A 24699-nucleotide genomic window follows, 5' to 3' on the forward strand; every position below is an offset into this window, starting at 1 on the left:
TTTACCTTTAAATTTGACCTGATGTTTTTCTCCTGTAGTTTTAAAATTATATCCCTATTCTCTATGTCAGTCATTTTGATTTTGATGTGTTTTGGAGAGTTTCTTTTTTTTTTCTTTCTTTTTTTTGTCTTGTCTATTTGGGGTTCTACATGCTCCTGTATGTGGATGTCCATCTCATTCCTAAGGATTAGAAAATTCTCTATTATTTCACTGAAAAGTTTCTTAATGTTATTAGCCTGTATCACTATGCCCTTTTCTATTCCAATGGCTCTTGAGTGTGACCTCTTAATATTGTGTAAAGTTCTTATATATTCTGATTATGGTCTTTTTCTTTTCTTTAATGTCTACTGAGTGTTCCAATTCATATGCCCTGTTTGTGGGGCCTGCAGTTCTGTTTTCTATGTAATCTAATCTGTTGATACTTTCAAGTGAATTTTTTATTTGATTCACAGTGTAATTTACAGTTCTGACTGGTTTTTTAGAATCTTAATCTTTTTATTCAAATAATCTTTTTCCTCCTGTATTTGGTCTCTTGAGTCATTTCTTAGATTCTCTTTTAGTTCATTAATAATTTTATACTCTTTCTATGGAATTTGATTCTCTTTCATGTCTGTGTGTTCCTTTGTTTGCGGATTGTAAATTTTGGGAGGAAACTTGTTTGCCGTTTTCCACATGTTATTAGAGGTCTTGGACTTGTGCATCTGTTGAGATGGATTTCTTTTCCTCCTCTGTGAGAATGTCCTATGGTGTATACTTATCTCTTTCATAATAAGTTCTGTGTTGTGAGTATCTCTTAGCCCCAATGTGTAGGCTTAATATAATCCAAATGCTAGTTTCAACTGCCAATGTCATTCAGTTTGCTACTTCAGAACTGCTGGTTTAATTCACCCTTGGAGGGCTACTGCAACAATATGGGTTCATTTTAGTCATTGTTCTGGAATCTTTCTCTGATTTTGCTGAAGGAGTAAATGTTAAAGATTGGGATCCAAGGTCCTCCACTAGATATTCCTATTTGGGGCCCTGTCTTTGGTTTAGGAGTTTTGTCTCCCCTATTGCATGTGTTACAACATTCTTGAAGCTTGGTCATGGATGGTTTGTGTGTGGAGCAAGTTGTGCTGTCACTTGACTAAGTTGTAGAGTAGTGACCGTTATACAGCATTATGATAACTGTTCAGTTATGACATCGACGACACCAATTACTGCTAAAAGAGGAACAGCAGGATCAGCATTTAACAACAGCAACACCAACACACAGCCATGAACTACAGCATCAAAACCAAGACCAGGTATTAACTACTCCCTCCACAGTACTCATAACCACAATAGCATAAATGGTGGAGGCAGGAATCATAGAAATGATATAGTTCTAAAAGATAGTAAAATTACAGTTTATTAAGAGAAAAGAAAATGGGGTACAAAGGCATAAGTTTAACATATTTAAAAAGGAAAAGCAGGACAAAAGTAGCAAGTGATTGCTATAAAAAAACAGGAATAAAAAGTAACTAAAGAAATAAAAGTTAGAATGAGAGAATTTGGCTATTGAAAGGGAAGAAAGGAGAGAAGGAATGATAAGAGAAACAAAAATAGTCAAACCAAAACAAACAATATACCCTAACCCTTTGAAGTCAAAATGTGAAATAACAAATAGGTAAAAAAATGACAAAAATGAAGATACAAAAAGTGCACATATACATATACATATATATATGCATCCACAAACAAATCAGTAGAGCAAAATGCAAGAAAAGGAGAAAAATCTTAGTTAAAATAAAGACATTGTTTCCACTGAGGTAGTCAAAACTGTTGAGAAGGAGGGATGTTCACTGCTTTTGCCTACTTCCCTTTGTTCTGTTTCTTCTTGGACTGTGTACCCATTAGAGAGAGCAATGGCTAGGGATTGTTAAATCTGTCTTTTTGAGTTGCTCATTAAGCTGTCATTTGGAGTGGCCTGGAACTGAGGCTGGTTGTAATAGCTCTCAGCTTCCCTTCTCATCAATATAAGGTAGGGCAGAATGTGAAGTAGTGACAATTGGAGTTTTGTCTGGGCAAACTAGTTAGAGGCACTCGCAGGGCAGGGCTGATGCAGAGTTCTGAATGTGAAGTCCAACAGCTAGTGTTTAGCTCTGATTGACCTTGGAATTTTGTTGGTAGTATCTGCTCTAGAGAGAATAGCTTCACCCACTCTGTTGCCAGGCAGATGTCCATCTACGCTGGTCATCTGGATTTCAAGGGCTTCCTGAGAACTCCACTTGTAGGGCACAGCAACTAACTCTCTGCAGGTCTCTTACACTCCACCACCCACAAATATGGTCACTGTAGGACCAGATCCCAAGCAAAATATACCCACCTCTTAAGATTCTGGGTTCTCCCTGGCTGATCCTACAAGCTGCCAGACCCAAAGGAAAAGCAATCCACACTCTGCTCGTATCCCTGGACTGAGTCCCTTGGGCACAATCCTTTCTTTGCCCATCTCAGTCTCACCCTGCCAGGCACACTCCAAACCTCGCAGCAAGTACAGCTGGGACAGTCTGATAACACTTGTTTTGATCTCCTGGGTTCCAGCAGCAGAAAGCTAATATGTGGCGATGGTTCCCCACCTCAGCTTTCCATTGGCCGACAAAGAAACATGGAATACTTTTCAAATACTATCTCTCCACGCTGCCTCTAGGTCAGTTGAGATCACACTGCTTCTGTTCCACAGGTTCTCCATGACTATTTTTTCCATAGATTTTCTCTCTCCTTGTGTTTCACCTTCCCCTCTGTGGTGTACAGGTTCTACTGGCACTAATGGCCTGGCTCTGAGGTATTCTTCAAAGCACCCAAGTTTCTGTGTCTCTATGATTCTGATACTGAATTCCTTCTTTCACACACTTTGCTGGTAAGCAGTGAATCCCAGCCACAAAGCAACTGAAAAATGTACTTTCCTCAAATCCATCAGCATTCCTCATCCCTTACAGCATTATTTTTCTTGGCTACAGATTAGTTATTTATTTACTTATCATTCATTCTAAAAAATCTACACAGCATTGAGTATGTGCCAACCACTCTTCTTGCTGATAAAAGAAGGAAACAAAATAGAAAAATGTCATTTTTATAAAGTTCACATATTTCTTTATATAGTTACATTATTAAAATTTTGTCAAACAGAGTGGCCTAGGCTATGGTTGGAATATGGAATACAGACCTTCTAAAGGTCCAAGTGTAAAGTCTTGGTCTCTAGTAACAGTACTCGGAGGAGCTACGGATTGTGAAGAAGTGGAACCTTTGGAGAGGTCCTTAGGTCATACAGGTTATGGCCCTGATGGGGACAGTAAGACCCCAGGTCATCTAGATTTTTCTTTCTCTGCTTCCTGGCCCATGAGGTTAGTGGTTTTCTCTACCATGTGTTCTTCCAGGATGTACTGGCCTCACTAGAGGCCCAAGGCAATGGGGATGTCACATCTGGGACAAGAACCTCCAGAACCATGAGCCAAAAGAAAACTATTTTCTTTATAAGTTAATTGCCTCTAGTATTTCATTATAGTAATGCAAAGCTAGCATAGCTCATAGCACTTTTTAAAAATTTTTTGTTATTCTCAATTATAAATTATGCTGCACTATCTTTTTAGTTGTGGCTTTGTCACATCAATGATTGTTTCCTGAGGATATTCTCTCAGAAATAAAATTCTTAGGGCAAAACAATGCCTCTAAGGCTCTTGATATAAATTGTCAGAAGCCTTCTGGAAAGCTTAGATCTTCCTTTTTTCACTTATGATACCATTTAAAAATGTTTTGAAAATTTTTAAAAAATGGTAAACTTCAGTTAAAAATCTGTTCTGCTTTGGTTTTCAGCATGTGCTTTGCGTATACCACATTACCAACTTACATACCATATACCAACTTACATACCATTGCAAAATAGTAGTTAAATCCAACTTTAACCCTTTTTCTTTTGTATCCTCTGAAACTGAACAAAGCCTGGCACATAGCAGGCATGTACTAATTACTGAACTTTGTGATTTTCATGTTTTCTATTACTACTAAATATGAAATATTTTATTAATGAGAAAATCTTCTAATATTTATCTAGTTTCATTCTTTTGTCTAATTCACTTAAAATGACAAGTAGATGGCAGTACAGTCCATCATCATGATAATAATCACAATTTCACAAGCTATCCATATTATTACGTCACTAAAAGTAACAAAAAAACAGAGAAAGCTTCTCTTTTCTATAATGATTTCATACTAGATCTTTCAGACCTTATCCTAGATAATGACGAACCATTGAAAGTTCCTCAATAGAGGAATTACACAGTTTTCATAGTTTAGGAATTTTCATAGTTTAGGAATTTTCAACAATAAAATGGAGAATTATATTTTTTGGATATAATAAATATTCCCTTAACATATGCTTATTTTAATTGCAGTTGTAGAACTGAATACCTTGATGTATTAATAAGGACTTCTATGATTACTATACAACAACAGCCTAAGATCATTACAAAATAGCATTTCATTATGGTATTAGTTTCCTAGAGATGCCATAACAACATACTACAGACTGTCTTAAAGAACAGAAAATAATTTTTTCAGAGATTTGCAGGATAAAGTCCAAGACTGAAGTGTCAGCAGGTCTGATCTCTTCGCAAGCCCCTTTTTGCTTGCAGAAGGCAGTCTTCTTGCTTTGCCCTCATGTGGTCTTTCCTCTGTGCACTGTCACCTCTGGTGCCTCTCCCTCTTGTTGGAAGGACACTAGTCACATTGGACTCTGCCTACTAATTTGACCATAAATTCCTTCTAATTAAAGATCCTACTTATAAATACATTCACATTGTGAGGTATACAGGGGGATAGGATTTCAACATATGAATCTAGAAGGACACAATTTAGACCACAGTTACTAATAAATACATGTAGTTCATACACCATCTAGAAGGGCACAATTTTTACATTACTTTTCAATAGCGGTAATAGTATTTGGATGATTAAACACTGACCCTTATTTTTTTCATGACTAGCTAAATACACCTATGAAATAGCTGTCACACAGGAGGATAATTATTTCAGAGAATGACACTGAAAAATCTATAAACACTGAGAATGTTAGTGTCAAAGTCAAAGCCTTCGCACAGAGACGTTACTTCCAAGATGCCTCCAAGCAGTTCTTGGTAAAGTCAAAATTTAAGTCCAAGGTAATCATTATGTACGTGAGAAAACTAAGATTCAGAATTTAAGACTTCATGGTCATATAGATTAGAGTTGGCATGAATGGAATTTGCATCAGGTCATTCTCATACAGACTTGCTCTCCAGAGACTGCAGATATAAGCATTTTTGCTTTCATTCATTTCTAGGTAGTACTGCTAGGGAAATGAGGAGAATTTAGTGAAACACAGAATTCAGGAAATTGATTTTTAATTAACCATTGTAATAACTTAGAGCTCTTTTATACTTAAGAGATTTGCAGGCTCCACATCTCATGACCTCTCTACTAAATACACAATTGCATGAACTTGAATTGTAATAGAATTCACCCCTCTGTGTCTCAATTTCTTCACCTAAAAAACTAGGATAATATAACTTCTATGATTTTCATATGGTCTATCTCCTGTGAAACTCATGTTGAAATATAATCTCCATTATGGGATATTAAGAAGTACGACCAAGTGGATCATTAAGAAATGATAAGGGCTCTCCCCTCATGATTGGATTAGTGAGTTAATGGGTTATCTGGAGAGTGGGTCTGCTAAAAGACTAAATGCAATTATATGTATATGTTATAAATTTTCCCTCCATAAACAGAAATATGTTTAAATATAGAATTTACATAAGTGGTATGTAGCTATTTATGCTTCTTTTACTAAAATCTTAATATTCTCCAATTCCAATAAGATACTATGGTGTTTCCTCTGCAAAATGCAAGCAATTTGTAGAAGGAAATAATATAAATGTAAGTCTCTGGAATGTGAATATGAAATAAAATTTAGCTTTAGTACTATAATATCATTTAAAATTATTTGAAAATAATAACTGCCAATAAAAGCTATTTTTTCACTGAACTAGTATTAAATATAATCTTGCTCTCTACTGTTTCAGAAAAAAAGAGAGTTCGTATGGTCATAATTTTAAATGTAATTCTAGTAAACATTTTATTCCTTAAAAAGTATATGTATTTAAAATGGATATCAAAAAGTTTCCTTTCTGATAACTAGTTATGAATTCTTGAAAAGACCTTTGGAAAGCTTAGCAAATTCGTTATTTCCCTCTAAGGAAATCTTTGTACTGAAAATAATAGAAAGCACAAAGAATAAGTGCAATACAGGCTTATTTTTTTCCCAGAATTTAATGTTTTTTTACAAGACATAAAATATAAAATTTATCAAAAAAATTTAAAAGTTCATTTGGGGCTAAATGCTAGGATTGCAACTCTTTTTGTAATTGATTTAAGGTTAAAAGTAAAAATAATATAAAAATACAGCAGTTATAGATGTACAATATAAAGCCTACCTACAAAAGGTAGGATAATGGTAGTTGTCTGAGCAAATATACACATAAAGACCTTAGTAACAAATTTCAAATGGTTTCAGTTCCCAAGGTCTAAAAGAAGGATCATCTTGCATGCTTAGATTCCACTTCTTCAAGAATCCACTCTATGCCATTCAAAAAACCAGTTAAAGTTTTAGCCTCCATATCCTGGACCTATGAGCAGATAAGAGAAAATGTTGTTAGTAAGAAATTGCATCCAAAATCTTGTGATTTGGGGGACATTTTATCTAGACACTTTAACAAAAAAGAACCTAGAATATCTCAATAAATTTGGGTAAGTTACTCAAGTGCTGTCCTCTAAAATACTTGGATAAAAATATTATATTTTCTTGTGTCTTTTCTCTAAGATAAACATAAAGAAGATGCAAATAAATAAATGAGATGAAAAAGCAGACATTACAACTAATACCAGAGAAATTCAACAATTATATGTCAACAAATTGGAAAATCTAGAAGAAATAGACAAATTTTTGGACACATAAAATCAACCAAAATTGAACCTGAAAATATAGAAAACCTAAACAGGCTGATAATGAACACTGAAATTGAATCAATAATAAAAAGTCTTCCAACAAAGTAAAGCCCAGGATCAGATGGCTTTACTCCTAAATTCTATGAAACTTTTAAGGAAGAACCAACTTTCTTCAAACTATTTCAACACATTGAAAAGGAATGAATTCTTCCAAACTATAAGGCCAGTACTGCCTAATACCAAAACCAGACATGCAGAAAACAACAAAAAAGGAAACTATAGATCAACAGCTAATGAAAAAAGATGCAAAATTTCCCAATAAAACAAACTGAATTGAATAGTAAATTGAATTCAATATCACTTCAAAATCATCACTCATTATTACTAAGGGGGATTTAGCCCAGGAATGCAAAGATGGTTCAACATACATAAATCAATAAATACATCACATGAAAAAAATGAAAATCACATGATTATGTCAACAGATGCAGAAAAGCATTCAATAAAATCCAACATCCCTTCATGATAAGAATTGAATAAATAAGGTGCAGAAGGATCATAACTCACTATAATAAACCCCCAAACATTACAATGAATGAAGAAAAGCTGAAAGATTTTCCTTTAAAACCAAGATGCCCATTTCTTATCACTCTTATCAACATAGTACTGGAAAGCTTTTATTCAACATAGTAATGAAAGACTTAGCCAAAGCAATTAGGTAAGGAATAGAATGCAAAATAAGGAAGGGAACAAGTCAATTTATTCCCATTTATTCAATTTATTCTAATTTGCAGATGATATAGTCCTATACATATAGAAAACCCTAAATCTTCTACTAAATGATCATTAGAAATGGTGAAAGGATCCAGTACAATTGAAGGGTACAAAATCAACAAACAAAAATCAATGGCATTTTTACGGATCAATAAAGAGATTTCTGAGAAAAGAATCATGAAAGGAATCTCATTTGCAATAGCTACAAAAATATATCAAGGAATCAATTTAACCAAGGAAATAGATTTCTACAATGAAAATTATGGAACTCTGATGTAAGATATTGAGGTCTCACACACACACACACACACACACACACACACACAATGGAAAGACCTCTCAGGTTCATGAATTGGAAGTGTTAATATGATTTCAATGTTCACACTACCCAAATATGGACAGATTCAATGCAATCTTCATGAAAATATCAATGGAAATCTTCACAGAACTAGAAAAAAAAAATCCTAAAATTCATATAGGAGTATAAAAGAACCCACACAGCCAAAGCAATCTTGAGCAAAAAGAACAAAGCCGGTGATACCACACTTTCTGATTTCAAAATACACTAAAAAGCATAGTAATAAAGAAAGCATGGCTGTTGGCATCAGACACACAGACCAAAGGAACAAAGGAAGTGCCTTAAATAACCCCCACACATCACAGTCAACTGACTTGACAAGAGCTAAGAACATGCATGTGGAAAAGGACTGTATTTTCAATAAATGATGCTGGGTATTGACATGTAGAAGAATGAAGCTAGGCCTCCATTACTCACTGCATACAAAAATCAATTCAAAATGGATCAAAGACTTAAAATGTAAGACCTGAAATAATGAAACTACTAGAAGAAAACAGAAAACCACCTCAGGATATTGGAAGGGGCGAGAACATTTTGGACAAGACCCAAAACACACAGGAAACAAAACCAAAAACAGACAAATATGAATACATCAACTTAAAAGCTTCTGTGCAACAAAGGAAACAATCATCAGAGTGAAGCGGCAACCCACTGAATGTGAGAAAGTATCTGCAAACTACTTCTAACAAGGGATTGATGTGCAGAGTATATATGAAACACCTTAACAGCAAGAAAAAAAATCCCAATTGAAAACTGGGCAACAGGCCTAAACAGACATTTCTCAAAAGAAGGCATACAGGCTGGACATGGTGGTGCTTGCCTGTTAATTACAGCAGCTCAGGAGGCTGAGGTAGGAGGATCTTGAGTTCTAAGTCAACCTCAGCAAAAGCGAGATGCTAAAGTGACTCAGTGAGATACTGTCTCTTAACAAAATACAAAATAGGGCTGTGGACATGGCTCAGTGGCAAAGTGCCCCTGAGTTCAATCCCCAGTATCCCCCACCAAAGAAAATAAAGAAGAAGACATATAAATGGCCAACAGGTACATGAAAAAATGTTCAACATCACTAATCATCAGGGAAATGTAAATCAAACCCACAAGTATATTCTTACTATAGTTATAGTAAGAATAACTATAATCAAAAGGATAGAAGATAACAAGTACTGGTGAGGAGGTGGAGAACAAGGAATTATTTTTATCTAATTATGTCTATTATTAAAATATTAACCCATCACTTCAAAAGAGCAAATAATAAAACAAATATTTTAATACATACTTAAAAAGCTTTTGATATAATTCAACATTTTACGGATTAAAACAAATTTTAAAATATTTGGTTAGAATGATAAAGAATAGTTCTCCACCTCCCAGGGGCACTTTACCACTGAACTACATTTCCAGCCCTTTATAAATTTTTTAAAATTTTTTCACCCCAGTCAGACTGGCAATTTTCAAGAACACAAACAACAATAAATGTTGGCAATGATGTGGGGAAAGAGTTACACTCATACATTGCTGGTGGGAATGCAAACTGGTGCAACCACGTGCAAAGCAGTATGGAGATTCCTCAGAAAACTTGGAATAGAACCACCATTTGACCCAGCTATCCCAATTCTCAGTTTATACCCAAAGGACTTAAAATCAGCATATCATAGTGATGCAGCCACATCAATGTTTATAGCAGCTCAATTCACAATAGCTAACCTATGGAACAAACCTAGGTGCCCTTCAACAGATGAATGAATTTAAAAAAATGATATATATATATGTAATCTGTGTATATATATATATATATATATATATATGTATGTGTGTGTACACACATGTACGTACACACACACACACATGCACGCGCACACACACAATGAACTATTTACTCAGCCTTAAAAGAGAATGAAATTATGGCATTTGCTGGTAAATGAATGGAGCTGGAGAATATCATCCTAAGTGAAATAAGCCAATCCTACAAAATCAAAAGCTGAATGTTTTCTCTGAAAACAGGGAATCTTGACTCACTGTTATGGGGAATGTAAATCAGAATAGCCATTAAGAAAATAGCATGTAGATCCCTCAAAAAATTAAAAATAGAAATACCACATGATCCAGCAATCCCCTTGTGAATATATCCAAAAGAAATAAAATCAGTATGTCAAAGAGACATCTCACCCCCATGTTCACTGGTGTATTAGTTATGATTGCCAACATTTAGAGTCATTGATAAATGGATAAAGAAAGATGTGATATATACATACGACAAAATACAATTCTGCCATAAAAATGAAGTCTTGTCCTTTGTAACATGAATGCAACTGGAGATTAAAATGTTATATGAAATAAACCAAGCACAGAAAGACAAGTACCACATAATCTCACTTACATGTGGAACCTAAAAAAATTTAATCTCATAGTTGAGAATAGAATTTAATCTCATAGTTGGGGATAGTATGGGTAGGGAGGGATGGGGAAAGATTTATCAATTGATGCTATGTTACAATTAGATACAAGTGAGAAGTTCTGGCACACTATTGCATAGGAGAGTGATGATAGATAACAAGGCTATATCAAAAAGCTAGGATGAATTTTGAAAGTGTTCACCATAAAGATTAACATTTAAAGAGAAAGATATGTTTAACCTGATTTAAACATTACACAATGCATACTTACGTTAAAACATTGCATGGCACCCATTAATGAGTACAATTTTCATGTTTTGTGTATTTAAAAAATGTTTTTAATAAAAGAATCTGGGAAATTGCTACTCCTCCTATTGGTAGAGCTAAAACTCCCACCATTCAGGCAGTCTTCAACACTGTGTTCCAAGAGTCTCTGGAGCTCCAGGGAAGATATGAGGGAGGATGGAAGAAAATCTGCTAACGTTTTCAGTCAAAACATTTCCAACTTTATCGTTTCTTTACCTGTTTTCTCATAGGCTTTCATTCAAAGAAAGAATTCCATGATTAAAATAAACTTTGGAAAGCAATAAACTATATGCTGAAAAATGTTTTGTCTTTATTTTTGTTTGTTTTGGCAATGCTGTGATCAAACTCAGGGCTTCATGCATCCCCAAACATATCCAATTACTCTCTCACTGTTTCTATGACAGGAGAAGTAGGGAGGTTGGTCAACTGAGATGTATTAATACCATTCAAACAGCTCCCATCAATAAAGCCCTTAAAATTGACTTTAGAATGCTGTTTCGTTGAAGAGGATGAATATGAAAGGATAAAACTTTAAAGGTTTGGACAAGTGACCCCCAAATTTTAAAAAGGCTTAGTTGCCAGGCCATGTACTATTGGAAGGTGGAGAACCTTTATGAGTTGGGGCCTAGTAGGAGGTCTTATTATCACTGGGGCATGCCCTTGAAGGGGATATTAGGATCCCCTTCTCTTCTTTTTTCTGTTTCATTCCTGGTCATGAGGTGAATGAGTATCCTCTGCCATGGACCTCCGCCATGATCTACTGCCAGGTCACAGGCCCAAAAGCAACAAGACCTACTGAACCTAGACTGAAACCTACAAAACTGTGAGACAGGTATTCTAAATAATTATCTCAGGTATTTTGTTATAATAACAGAAAACTAACACAAAAATAAAACAGAAAATAGAGTGAAAATGAGATTTTTATCACCAAAGAAGTTAGGACCTTACCATCCATGGGTGGTTTAGAAGATTGAGATGTAGCTCATGGGCCAAATAAAAACAGGGCATTCTTTTTACATCTGCTTGAGAAATACAAGATAAAACCAGCATTGGTCTTCCTGAAGATCCAAAAGCTGGATCTGTCATTGCCATGATACGAGAAAATTCGTCTTGCCATTCATGTCCTAAGAAATGTAAATCAAAACCCTTAATTTATATAACCTCCAATGATTTTTTAAATCATAAAGTTAAACATAAAATGAACAAAATTAGAGAACCAAAACTTTACCGGGATCCAAACATAACAAAATATCTCTTTCTGGGATATATTGCTTTGTCATAAAATTACATTAAGTAATCTTTCAAGGATAGGAATTTCAGTTAAACCAGAGTAGGGAGAAATCACAATACTATTTAGAAGTCTCTAGAGTTTAAATGTAAAACTCTTTGATACAGATATTTTTCCCTCACAAATGTAGTTGTCACTACCTTTCTCTTCCAAAAGTCTTAATTTCAAAATTATAGCATATGTTTGGTCCAACATTTTAAGTTAAAATGATTATCTTTTATTGGAGTGGTTTCATTTCAGATTAAGATGCTTAGAATTAAGCATTTTAATTCTAAAATGACCCCATGATTCTTGCATAACCCTTGAGTGTTGGAGAAGCTTGCAAATATGATATCACTAGGCTTTAGGACACAGTTGACCTTAAGAAAGGAAGAGGTTGAGCTAATTAGGCAAACCTTTAAAAGGGGTTCTTCCCAGTGAGACTGGGAAGATGAAGGGTGATTCTCCTTTACTGTATTTGAAGATGGAGGGAGTATGTGGCTAAGAATGCAGGTGGTCTCTAGAAGATGAGAGCAGCCTCAGCTGACAACCAGCCAGAAAACGAGGACCTCAGACCTAGAACAATAAGGAACTGAACTTAGCCATCGACTCAAGTGAACTTGGGAATGGATTCTTCCCTAGAACCTCAAGACAGAGATGTATTCCATCTGATGCTCTAACTTCAGTCCATGAGACCATAAGCAGAGAACCTACTCCTACCTTGCCTAGAATTCTATATAGAGAACTGTGTGCTAATAGGTGTTGTATGAAGGAGTTTGCTATATATAACTGAAAATGAATAAAAGATTTAATGTAATTATCAATATGGTACATTTAAATCTAGCATTTCCTTCTTGGATTTGACTCTCCCATCAGTTCTTTGTTCATTTTTCCTATTTTTGCCTGCCTTCTTTTGGGTTGAGCTTTATGTATTTTTTTTAATGATTTCACTATTGGTTTATTTAGTTATACCTCTGTTAAACTTTCAGTAGTTGGTCAAGGATCTATAATCATTTTCTGCTGTTGATAAGGTGTTGGGGATTGAACTAGGGCTTCAAACATGTCAGACAAGTGCTCTACCATTTAGCCACATCCCCAGCCCTATAATAAACATTTTTAACTGGTAACAATTTACCTTTAAATAATATGATTGTACATATAGAAGAAACACACAATATACTTCAATTTCCTCTTATATATTCTATTATCTTATACTTTGCTTTAAAATGACATATACACATAATTATTCAAAATTATTTTGAAATAATTTTGGTCATTATTCAAAATTTTGTTTTTCTCCTTTTATGTTTTGAGACACTGCACAAGTTAGACTAGAGTTAGCATACTACATTCTGTGGATCTGTTTTCGTAAATAAATTTGTATTGGAAAATAGCCATGTCTATCCATTTAAATATTGTCTCTAATCGCTTTCACACTAAAACAGAAAAGTTGAGTGAGAAAAATTATATGACTCATGTGTCTAATATTTAACTACCTGCTCTTTCTTTTCTTTCTTTTTTTGGAAAAGTACTTTATTTGTTATTTCTAGACATACATTACAATAGAATGTATTTTGACATAGCATACAAATATGGAGTATAACTTATTCTAATTAGGATCCAATTCTTGATTGTATATGATGTGGAGTTTCACTGTCATGTATTCATATATAAACATAGGAAAGTTATGTCTGATTCATTTTACAGTCTTTCCTATTTCCATTCCCTCTCCCTTCCCAACTACCTTTTCTTTTAAGAAAGTTTGGGGATCCCTGAGTTAGATCACTTGCTAGGTTTCCCCAGCTCTCATATGCTCTGTTTCTTACTTTATGTTTTTTTTTTCACTTTGTGTTTTAATCTGAATAATTCTGTGACATATCTTCAGGTTCACTATTTCTTTCCTTTGTTAATAAACCCATTGATAGAACTGTTCACCTGTTTACTGTATTATTTTACCTCTACCATTCTTATTTTACTTTTTCAAATAACTTCCTTCTTTTTGCTGAAAATTCCTATCTGTTCACACACATTGTTTGACTTTTCCTTTAGATCTTTTAACACATTAATCATTAATTATTGTCATGTCTTTCTGAGAGTGCCAGCATAAGGTCCATTTCTGGATCCGACTCAACTTATCTACTGATAATTTGACACTTCATTTTTTATTTCTTTGTGTGTTTTATCTTTTGAGAAGGAATATTGATAGTTGGCTTGAAATCCTGGGTTCAATTGATCCTACCACCTCAGCCTCCTCTGTAGCTAGAACTACAGGCACATGTCACCACATCTTGCTTTGATTTTTTAGGTCTTAGAGTTTTCAGATTTAATATTAGATATTTTATGTAGAAGAGTAGAAGACTAAAATAAAGAGGATTTATTCCCAGAAACAGGATTGCTTCTTTTTCTTCTTCTGGTAAGCCATTGATGCAGTGATTTGAATCAAACTAGTCATTCACTACACAGATTAGGTGAAGTTTACTTCAGCACAAACTAAATTCTTTAAGAGGTGGGGGCTGCTGCTACCTTGTTTTGAGTGCAAGAGATGGAGTGTGAGTTTCTCGGAATTTTCACTTTCCCCTCAGCTTTCAGATCTTCATTCCTAGGCAACATAGGAGGAATGGGAAGGGAAAGTCTCTCCACACCCTTGGCTCAACCCCTGAAACAGTCTGCTATTATTTATTACTACGGTTGCTGAGACTTCTGTTTCAGTCATGGGTAGACCCTATGTACCAGAGACTTAGTGGTAGAAGCCTATTTGGTGTTCTGGCATGTCTAGTAAATTCTGCCCTGTATGGGTAGAAGAGTCTTCAGTGCAAATTTCCTGTCCTCCCCCAGAATCAGCAAACTTAATTTGTATAAGGGCAAAATCCTTAATAAAAGGGGGATTTTTGTCCCTCCACTGGGGCAGAAAGCTTCTGCTTCTGCATTTCTCTGCAGTTAGCTTTTGCCTGGAATCAAAAGGCAGAAGGATTTCCAATTCCATTCCTAGTGGCAGACAGCTTTGGCTTTTATGACAAAGTAATACAGAAAACAGGAGAATACACCTAATCCTCGGCTAATCATGATATGCATGCCTATATCACCAAGCTTGGAGGATAACTCACAGGCCTCCTTCTCCTACCACTAACCTTCACATGAGCACCTAGTAGAGGTAGGTGGAAAAAAGCTGGTGAGTGTAGATTATCCTTATATCTTATACCTTTTTAAAATTTCTTTTTCTACTTGTTTTATAGAATAATATAAGTATCAGACTCGAAAACTAGGTAAAAGTAGGGACTTTGTCTGTTTTAGTTCTCAGTTTTATCTTCAGCACTAAACATAACTGAAGAGCATATTCAACAACCATTTTTGATTAAATGAACACAACTTTTATTTTGTTTGCTTTCCCTTTATAGACAGCCCTGTAATAACAAAAAAAATTTATATTTTTCTTATAAATAATTTCTCTAGATTTTCAAAGTATAACAGCTTCCATGCCTAATGGATTATAGGAGAAATAAATTCAATAAAAATTCAAACCAGTGTATTAAAGAACTATAATACATGTATAATACATGCATATTGTATATATAATAGTATTCATTATATATAAACAATATATAATAAATATTTATTACATATTTATATTCTATCTTGTTCACAAAGGCTTTGGGAAAAATTATAATACTGGTTCATGGCCCAATCATATCATAACTTTATGCCTAAATAGCACTGTCAATGGCAATTATTCAGAATACATGGAGAGTGTTATCAACTCACCAATTTAATTAATTAATCTACTTAATTAACACCTTATCCCCATATTGTTGCCACTATCTAGGTAAAAGCAAAGGTAAATTTTTCACAGTTATCCATATAAATTGTTTACATAAAGTCAGACAGAAAAAAATATCAGTAATAAAAATGCACAAGCATACAACAGAAAACATTATATAACTATAGTAACAAATTTTGATATGCCTAAAGTGCTTATAAAAAATAGTTGTCCAGGGCATAGTCCAAGTCTATGAATACCAATCCACTGGGGTAGAAATTGGGCAGCTACATGTTTCACAAGTTCCCCAGGTGATCCTCATACGTGAAGAGGCTTTCGAATCCACTATTAACAATAACACTCACAAAATCATAGGTAAAATCAACAGTCGTATTACTAAGATGCTATTGTAAACACTAAAAAGGCATGTTCTTACTTGTTTTACACAGAACGATAGTGTTTTTTAAAAGAATATAAGCGAATTCTTACTTTTATGGGCTTCAGCATTTGCAACATAGATGAACCCATCTACAACTTCACACACTTTCTGGATCTGTGGAATCACAATGTACCGGCTTCCCTGTTGGTCATCTCCTTCACTCTGTAAGCTGAACATCTTGTTGACTGCACTTGTATGTTCTTCCCTTGCTCTGTCTCTTTCCTTTCTATAAGAAAAATGTAAATATAGGTCATAAAATGACACTAAACAGGTTCTATCCCCCTAAAATGTTCCAATCCTAATGTTTCAAGTAGGCCATCAAGTAGTCAACCTTACCTGGTAGTTGAATATAGTATCAGGATGTTAAATTTATGTTGGTTGCTCAACTGAAAACTGACTCCTGATCCAATACCTAAAGTAGAAAATTATAGTCATCACAATGTCACTAACAAAGATAGCAAAAGATCAACTGAAAAAAAAAACACCTGGTGAAAGCAAGAGGAGCAAAGAAAAAAACTTTTGACAAGCTATATATATAAAACTTTAGAATAAAATGCAATGTTTCTTTGAAGAAGACCCTGTATGCAACTTTCATTCATATGGCAATAAAAATATGCAAGAAAAAGAAGAACTGCTACGTTCTCCATGTCATTCTAACATCAGCAATTTTATCGTCTTAACCAGCAGCAGCTGCATCATAGCAGCAACTACAATTTATCCTCAAAACTAAGACTTATTTTTATATTTTTATTTTCCCACTAATCTAATAATCTTTGTATACACTTAGTGAAGCTCCTTTTACTTCCCTCTATGAAAGCTGTTTCTAAATGTATGGGACATCACCAGTGGCACCTTAGAAAACTGAGCAAACACTGCAGATACTGATATTAGGAGTTAGGAAGACTTGTATTAGAATCCTAAATTTGCCACTTAGAACCATGTACTTGAGCACCTCCATTTTGATGAAAAAAAAAAACATGATAATAATATATACTTCTTAAAGTTATTATGAGGATTAACCGAGATCCCATATGTAAAACTCCTAGTACAGCGATTGGAAATAATAGTGCTAAACATTAGCTTCTTACTATTTTATATCTGAATCATTTGACACTGGTTTATTGTCCTTATTTCTTAACCTCTTTTCATCCTTTGGCTGGATTAACACTCAGTGGTTGACTTTTCCTCTTGCCTCCTGGAAAAATGGATTCTGAGGGCTACCTCTTCTTGCTAAATAAATGTCCTCTTCTTGCTATGTAAGTGTCCTCTTAGATCTGTCTACTTCTCTTCATCCTTACTTGCACTCTTTAATACAAATTATCATTATTTCTCATCTGAACTTCTGCAATCAATTCTAACCCGTCTCCTACATGCTCTTGCCTCCAAATAGCCTTCTGACAGTAGCTGGAGAGACTACTTACTAATACCTAATTACATCTCTTCTCTACAAAGTCATTCATTGTACTTCAGATTGAGAAATAATTTCTTAACATAATCTGGTCCCTACTTGGTTCATTAGAGACAATTCCAGGCCTCAATACCTTTAATCCCTGCCATATAATCAACCTGTTTAAATAAGCTATGCCATGCCATCTCATGCCACCATTCTAGGCAACACATGTAAAGAATGTCATGACTCTTGGATGGCGGGACTGCAACCATCCCAGACTACATGACTCTGATCCTTTAGCCACCAATTTCGGTGCATGCTCCACAAAGAAAACATGGAAATAAAATCTACCATGTTTCCTGAACTTTGTTTTCATCAGTTTAACTCCCAGAAACTATCCTCTTGACACATGTAACGTCAGTCCAACCTGTTCTCATACTGCCCTGCACTTCTTCACCAATGATGTAAAGTTCTTCTCTGATCTTGTAGAGTTTGTGGCATAGGCAGAGCTGCATTTTTAAGCATCACTTCAGCTGCTACTGGAGAACAGAATTGCCATTATATAACTGGCCAATTTCACGATAGCCTCAATCTCTTCTTAAAGTACTCCCCCCCCCATCTAATGGACTTACCTGAAACCAACCTGTCCTTAGGTGCTACTTATATTACATGGACTCTCAAGTAACAAAGGTGCTTATTTTCTCATACCTCATGGTAAATAAGGTGGGAATGATGTTTCTTTACTCCCAATGCCATACCTAAACCATTACTCACAAACTCTTCTTTAAAAATTCCATCTATTTGAGAAACACACTATTCAGCTGTAGCACCATCTCTTCTTCCTCAACCTTGTGATTTATGAAGAAATAGTTCACTGAAGATTTCAGCAACTGGATCATAATCTTTCTCTCCATCCCCCAAAATTTCCCAGTTCATAAGAAGTCCATATGACTCCCAAATCTCAATTTCTAACCCAAATCTTGCTCTTGAGATCTGGATGCATAAAGTAATCCATGAAGCAATTTACTCCCAAACATATATGAAGTGCCTACTACAGCCTGGCACCAAAGATGGCAAGATACCCACCCTCATGGAGCTTCTACTCAAATGGATAGCTTATAGTAGGCATCTCTTAATCTTCCACAGTTATCAAATAATATAATCAATATCAAATATTATAGTCATTCTTCCTACAGATCCCAATCCTAACCCCCTATATCTCTGCATCCCTACATCTAATAGGTGCTCTCAATAAATGAATATGTAAAGCATAGGCTAAATTTGTTATTATATTATATTGTATATCCTACCTTGTCAAATAATTAAGTACTTATTTCACAGAGAGGAAGGTGATGATTTCACTTTTTTTTTTAATATATACCAACATATAGCAAAATCCTCTGCAAATAGATGGTGATTGGTTTTCTTCTGATAATTTCCTCTTAAAATATAGTAAATATGATATGCACTGTTTGAATATAATATCCTGACAACATGTAATTTACTTTCATATAATCTTAAATTCTGGATTACACAAATGTGAAGAATTAAGAGGAAACTTACTTCTTACAATAACTACACTATTTGTTTCAGTTCAGTGGGATCTACAGGAGGGCACCAAGTTACTCTATTTCCTTACTACAAAGAATTAACTTAAAGTGAATTAATTTGCCTTTAAGATGATAGCCAAGTTAAAAGTATATGAATTATTATGTACTGTGGACATAAAATTACCATCAATCTGCCTGTGAGGCAGACCAGCAGTTGGACTAAGTTCCTCAGAAGACATCAAGCTCAACACCAAAGATGTATTCAGTTCTTCCAAACCTGGTCCAAACATAGCAAATCGTGGTTCATTCTGAATGATCAACGAATGTAAAAAGGAAGTGACGGCTCCATACATAGGACGGCTGGATTTTGAGGCTCTTCTGGTGTGCGGACAGCACATTTTATAACTGTATAAGATTGTCACAATTAGAAATTAACACAGAAAACATTGAGCCAGTTGTTCATTCGAGAACACATAAGTGGGCTGGAGTTATGGCTCAGCAATGTAACGCTCGCCTGGCACGTGTGAGGTGCTGGGTTCGATCCTCATCATCACATGTAAATAAATAAAATAAAGGTATTGTGTCCACCTACAACTAAAAAAATTTTTTAAAAAGAACATATGAGTTACTAAGTACTTGCTAGACATAGGATAGGACCGTAAGGATTTCATAGTCCCAATCCACTAGGAGGACATTACCATGGTAGGGAAAACCACAAGGTGCTGAGGGAGTGGAAGTGGCCCAGACACTGAGGAAGTCCCCAGGAAGTGGCTACTTATTGTCTCATCTTTCATTTAGATTCTTTCATGGAACACTTGGTCTAACATTTATTTGGTCAGAATTCACTATACACAATAGTTGCCCTCAACCTGAGGATGTTTTTCTCCCCCTTCCTGGAGTATTTGAAAATGTCTGAACATTTCTGTTTGCACACCTAGGGAGAAAGGGGCCGTTCCACTACCATCTAGGGAGCAGGGGCCAGGGATGCGGCTAAACATTTGACAATGCACAGGACAGCTCTGCCCGCTGCCAACAACTGGTCCAAAATGTCAACGCTGCTACGTCTGAAAAATAACAATGAGCTAAACAATGACAATAAGCTACACAGATAGTACAATGTCATGAGAAGCTTTTTAAAAACTTACTAAGGCCACCAATTTTATCAAATTTCTTAAGTACACTACTGTCAGCCTAAAAAGTAAGTTTGGTAAGTTCTAAATAAAGAGGGAATGCTCAAACATTGCTTATAGAAAACTGAGCAAACCAAGTCGTGTGAAAGAAACAATTCAGTTTCTTTCAATACATACAAATCTCTAAACTAAAAATCTACATTTTATCAGAAATTAAAACATAGTTATCTAAAGCAAAATAAAACATAAAGCCCTGTGTTATAGTTTGGATCTGAAACATCTCCCAAAGGCTCATGTGTTAAAGGCTTGGTTGCCAACCTGTGGAGCTACCTGGAGGTGGTAGAGTTGGGGACCTGGTGGAAGGAAGTTAGGTCACTGGGATGGGGAAGCATTCCTCAGGAGGGGTATTAGGAAACAGGCCTATCTCGTTGTTTCTTAGCCTTATGAGGTAAGCAGCTTTGTTCTACCAAGCACTTCACACCATAATGTACTATGCTGTCACAGGCCCAAAGCAACAGTGACAAGTAACCATGGACTGAAACCTCTGAAATCATAAGCCAAAAAAATCTTTCCTTCTTATTAGTTAATTATCTCAGGTATTTTGTCACAGCAAAAAAAATTTTTGGCTAACACCCCCTTTCAATGAATCAAGTTGCTGAAGACAATTACTAACCTAACAAAATCATCTTTATTCGTGATGAAACCTGTAATTCATACACACACAAATTTAACTTTGAAGCCAAGTAGACCTGTCCAAGTTTTACCATTTTAACTAGTAATTAAGCCACTTAGAGTCTGAACTCCATCTTCTTCATTGGCTTTGTTGAGCAATAACAACATCCCAGGGTTGTAAGGAATAGAAATAATTACATGATCATAAATGGTAGTTACTGTGATTGTTACTATTCCCTGGGGAAAACATGGTTCCACATTATCAGATAAACTTTATGCTATGGGGCATCAGAGAGGTATTGCCCAACAAATGAGACAAAAGGTGGTAGTTGTTGAGATTATATGCAACACATCATGTACATTTTCATCAAGTAATCTCACAAGACCTGACACAGTAGCATTTGGATTGAAATAAGGAAAGACTGAATAATTTAAATAAAATTTTGGGGAAAATCCTGTATGTAGGGGCTGGAAAAGTAACTCAGTGGCAGAGTGCTTGCCTAATATGTATGAAGTCCTGGGTTCCATTCTGAGCATTGAAAAAAAAAATTCTACACATAGCTACTGATTCTAGCACAGGAAAACAATTCTTACCTGAAGTGTAGATACTGCTTTAATTTATTTTAAAATGCCCTAACTTCAGGGTTCTCAAGAAGGGGGAGTATATTCACATTCAACAACATTATATAACTTTGAGGTAGCACAATAGGGCTCCAATCTGAACAGTCTCTTATAAATCTTAGGCAAAACATATCACTTCTCTGAACCTCAATTCTACATTCATAATACAAAGACAAACCCTCATGTTGTCTGAGAATTGAATAAATAAACACACATAAAGTATCCCCCATAGAATCAAATATACTGCCTTTGTTCAATAAAATTCTCTCACATACATGATATTAAAAAATATAACTTTTGGATGACAACAAAATCTTATTTCCCAGAGTCTTGAGAATAATTTTCTTCAATGCCAAAAAACTACTTTCGAATCTCTGGTCATTCATTTTCTGAATTTGGAGAAGTATTTACTATTTAACAAAAAGACAAGTGTTCTAAAGATAATGAGAATTTTAAATGTTTAATTCTTGCCATTGGGTTATGGTCTGGATTTTCACTGTCCCGATATGCCAAAGGCTTGGTCACCAGTCTGGGGCACCACTGGGAGATAGGGCCTACTGGAAGGAAGTTCGGTTGCTAGGGCTATGCCCTTGCTAGCAATACTGGGACCTGGCCCTTCCTTTCTTCTTTCTCTCTCTGCTTCCCAGCTGCCATGAGGTGAGCAGTGTCCTTTGCTGTACTTCCACCACCATACAATGCTCAGCCATGGGCCCTAAACCAATAGTGCCAACAGAACAGGGACTGAAAGCTCTGAAACTGAAGCAAAAATAAACCTTTTCTCCTTCAAGTTGTTTAGCTTGGGTATTTTGTCACAGCAACAGAAATCTGACTAGTACGCATCTGTACTATTATAATTATTAAAATACTGATTAGGCACCACAGGGAAATGTTAAAACTGAAAGGGTCTATGAAGGAAGTCAATTAACTCAACCCCTACTTTTGACAATAGCATGCAAAAAATTAAAAGTTGGGTCTAGACTAATGTGGACTATTGATAGGTGAAAATGAACATCTCTTTTCAATTCATAAAACTGGATACTTACACTGCCATATAATCAAAAGATGCACCGTCAGTGACCTCAGATATAGGTTTCTTTAAGATTTCTAAATCTGGAAGAGACTTCCAGTCAACAGAAGACCAAGAAGGAAGATCCCGCAACAGAAAATATCTCCACAGAATTGGATCTCGTACAGTTTCATTCCAATAACGATTTGTACTTCCCAACTGACAGAGATCATGGGGTGAAAGAAATGACAAAATATATAGCTGTACATCAATCTGAAACAGAAGAAAGCAGTAGCTCAGAAAAAAAGAATGAATAATTTATCATGGAAAATTATGGTTTGATGATGTTAGACAATTAACAAAGGATTATTGTCCTGTTATTTTTCAAGCAAAATAATTAAAAGCTCCTCAATTTCTTCTCATGGATATTTTGAGACACTACTTATTTAAGTAAATTAGTTAAGGAAACAATTTATTCTTCAAAATAAAACCTTTATCAAGTGGACAAATTTCTAATCTTATCATTAGATCAAATTAAAGAAAGTAAATGGTCATCTGATTTCCTATCTATAATTTATTAAATTATTTCAAAGAACACTGAAAGGAGAACTTTGGAGGCATTTTGATCCTGCAGTTTTCAATTTGGGAAGAACAACAGAGCAAGGTGTCAATAATTCAAATGATACACAGAATTGAAATATTTTTCAAGAATTTCAGTTCTCTTCTGCCTTCAAAGTTTAACACTCGATAACTCGTATAATCTGTCAGGCCTGCTGTAACTTGAGGCACTTGTAGCAGTCATTTTCTTTCAACCAAGTGGTAGTTTTGACCCTAATAGAGTTAGGTAACAGCAATGTCCTGGGAGAGTGTTACTACACTGAGCCTGGGATGAAAGGTGCCGAGCACCTAAATGCTGGAAGGATTTCCTAAGCTGACCCTTGGTCGGGAAGTCCTGTTTCTCAACCCCATGTCCAGGCTGTCCCAGGACCCAGTGCCAGCCTCAGGGTCAGACAACACAGCAGGGACACCGCTGGTCGGCAGGGCGGCCCCGAAGGTGTCCCGTGTGCTTTCTCTAGCTGGGGAGGACGAGGGTCAACGCCAAAGCGATTCCCTTCTACTGCTGCTGTCCCGCTATGGCTACGCAGCCTGGAACAGCTGCAGGGGCGGGGACTGCGGAGGCCCGCCTGCGAGGCCGGGGCCAGGGCGGCCTCCGCGGCCCAGGCTCACCGGCAGCCGCGTCAAGGTGCTGGTGTCCTCGTCCGCCTCCTCTCGGGAGGCCGTCCGTGCCGTCCTCTCCTTGCCCACCGACTGCCAGAAGGTCCTCCAGCCGCTGAGGATGGCGGCCTCCAGGCGGCCCCAGTCGCTCGGGGGCGGCGGCGAGGAGCTGGTTCCGCTGCGCGGCTCGCTCTCTGCCATGGCGCCCTCCCCGCGTGACGCGGCCCGGGCGTGCGCTCGCGCTGGGCACCCGCTCCGCGTCGCTGCGGGCTGGGCCAGGGCGTGGGCGCAGCGCGGCTCCCAGCGCCGGCCACAACCGCTTCCCGGCTGGCTTGGCTGCCGGCCTGGGCCCAGCCGCGCTGGCATCCGGTCCTTAAAACCTCCGTAATGACCTCCGGACTCGAAGGCGTTCCCTCTGGCTGGAGCCCATTCCCACTGGCCTGGGCCTGGAGGGCCCCAGGGCAGGGAATGCCCCTCCTCCACTATCTTGGACTTAATAGCAGGTTGCTTCCTTCTCAGCACTTTGGCATGGGCGGGTTTTTGTTTGTTGTTTTTGTTTCGTGGTTGTTCAATCAAGCAACAATTTAGGGTCTCTTTTCATGAAGATTAGCAAAAATGAGACAGTGTCTGGAGCCTGTGGAATTAAGTTCTCCTAAGCAGCTGCATCTATATTAACGTACAGCCCGTTTCGACCTCAGCCTACTAGAAAATGGTGATTGTGGAGAGACAGAGTATTGTAGACCGGGGCCAAAATTATCTTGGGCCATCTTAGTTCATTTAATAGCCAATTACTTTCAACTTTTGTATCTAACCTAAAATCTTTGT

General features: G+C 36.4%; 1 protein-coding gene across 1 annotated transcript; it reads right to left on the reverse strand.

The window, feature by feature from the left end:
• Positions 1-1531: 1531 nt before the first annotated feature.
• Positions 1532-24699, reverse strand: FBXO4 (F-box protein 4). Its single transcript, XM_079145366.1, has 7 exons — positions 23887-24699; positions 22697-22932; positions 19415-19635; positions 16627-16702; positions 16341-16516; positions 11779-11954; positions 1532-6680 (listed from the first exon to the last, which is right to left on the reverse strand). The coding sequence occupies exons 1-7, from the start codon at positions 24238-24240 to the stop codon at positions 6591-6593; spliced, it is 1329 nt and encodes a 442-aa protein (XP_079001492.1). The 5' UTR covers positions 24241-24699; the 3' UTR covers positions 1532-6590.

The sequence above is a fragment of the Sciurus vulgaris genome (assembly GCF_902686455.1).
Source record: "Sciurus vulgaris genome assembly, chromosome: 6".
Taxonomy (NCBI): Eukaryota; Metazoa; Chordata; class Mammalia; order Rodentia; family Sciuridae; genus Sciurus; species Sciurus vulgaris.

Coding starts and splice junctions, on each gene's coding strand:
- FBXO4 (XM_079145366.1), bottom strand. CDS start 24,240: ATGCCAGCGCGGCTGGGCCCAGGCCGGCAGCCAAGCCAGCCGGGAAGC. Junction 19,636..22,696: donor TCTTTTGATTATATGGCAGT/GTAAGTATCCAG, acceptor AATCTTATACAG/TTATAAAATGTGCTGTCCGC. Junction 16,517..16,626: donor ATACTATATTCAACTACCAG/GTAAGGTTGACT, acceptor TTTTTCTTATAG/AAAGGAAAGAGACAGAGCAA.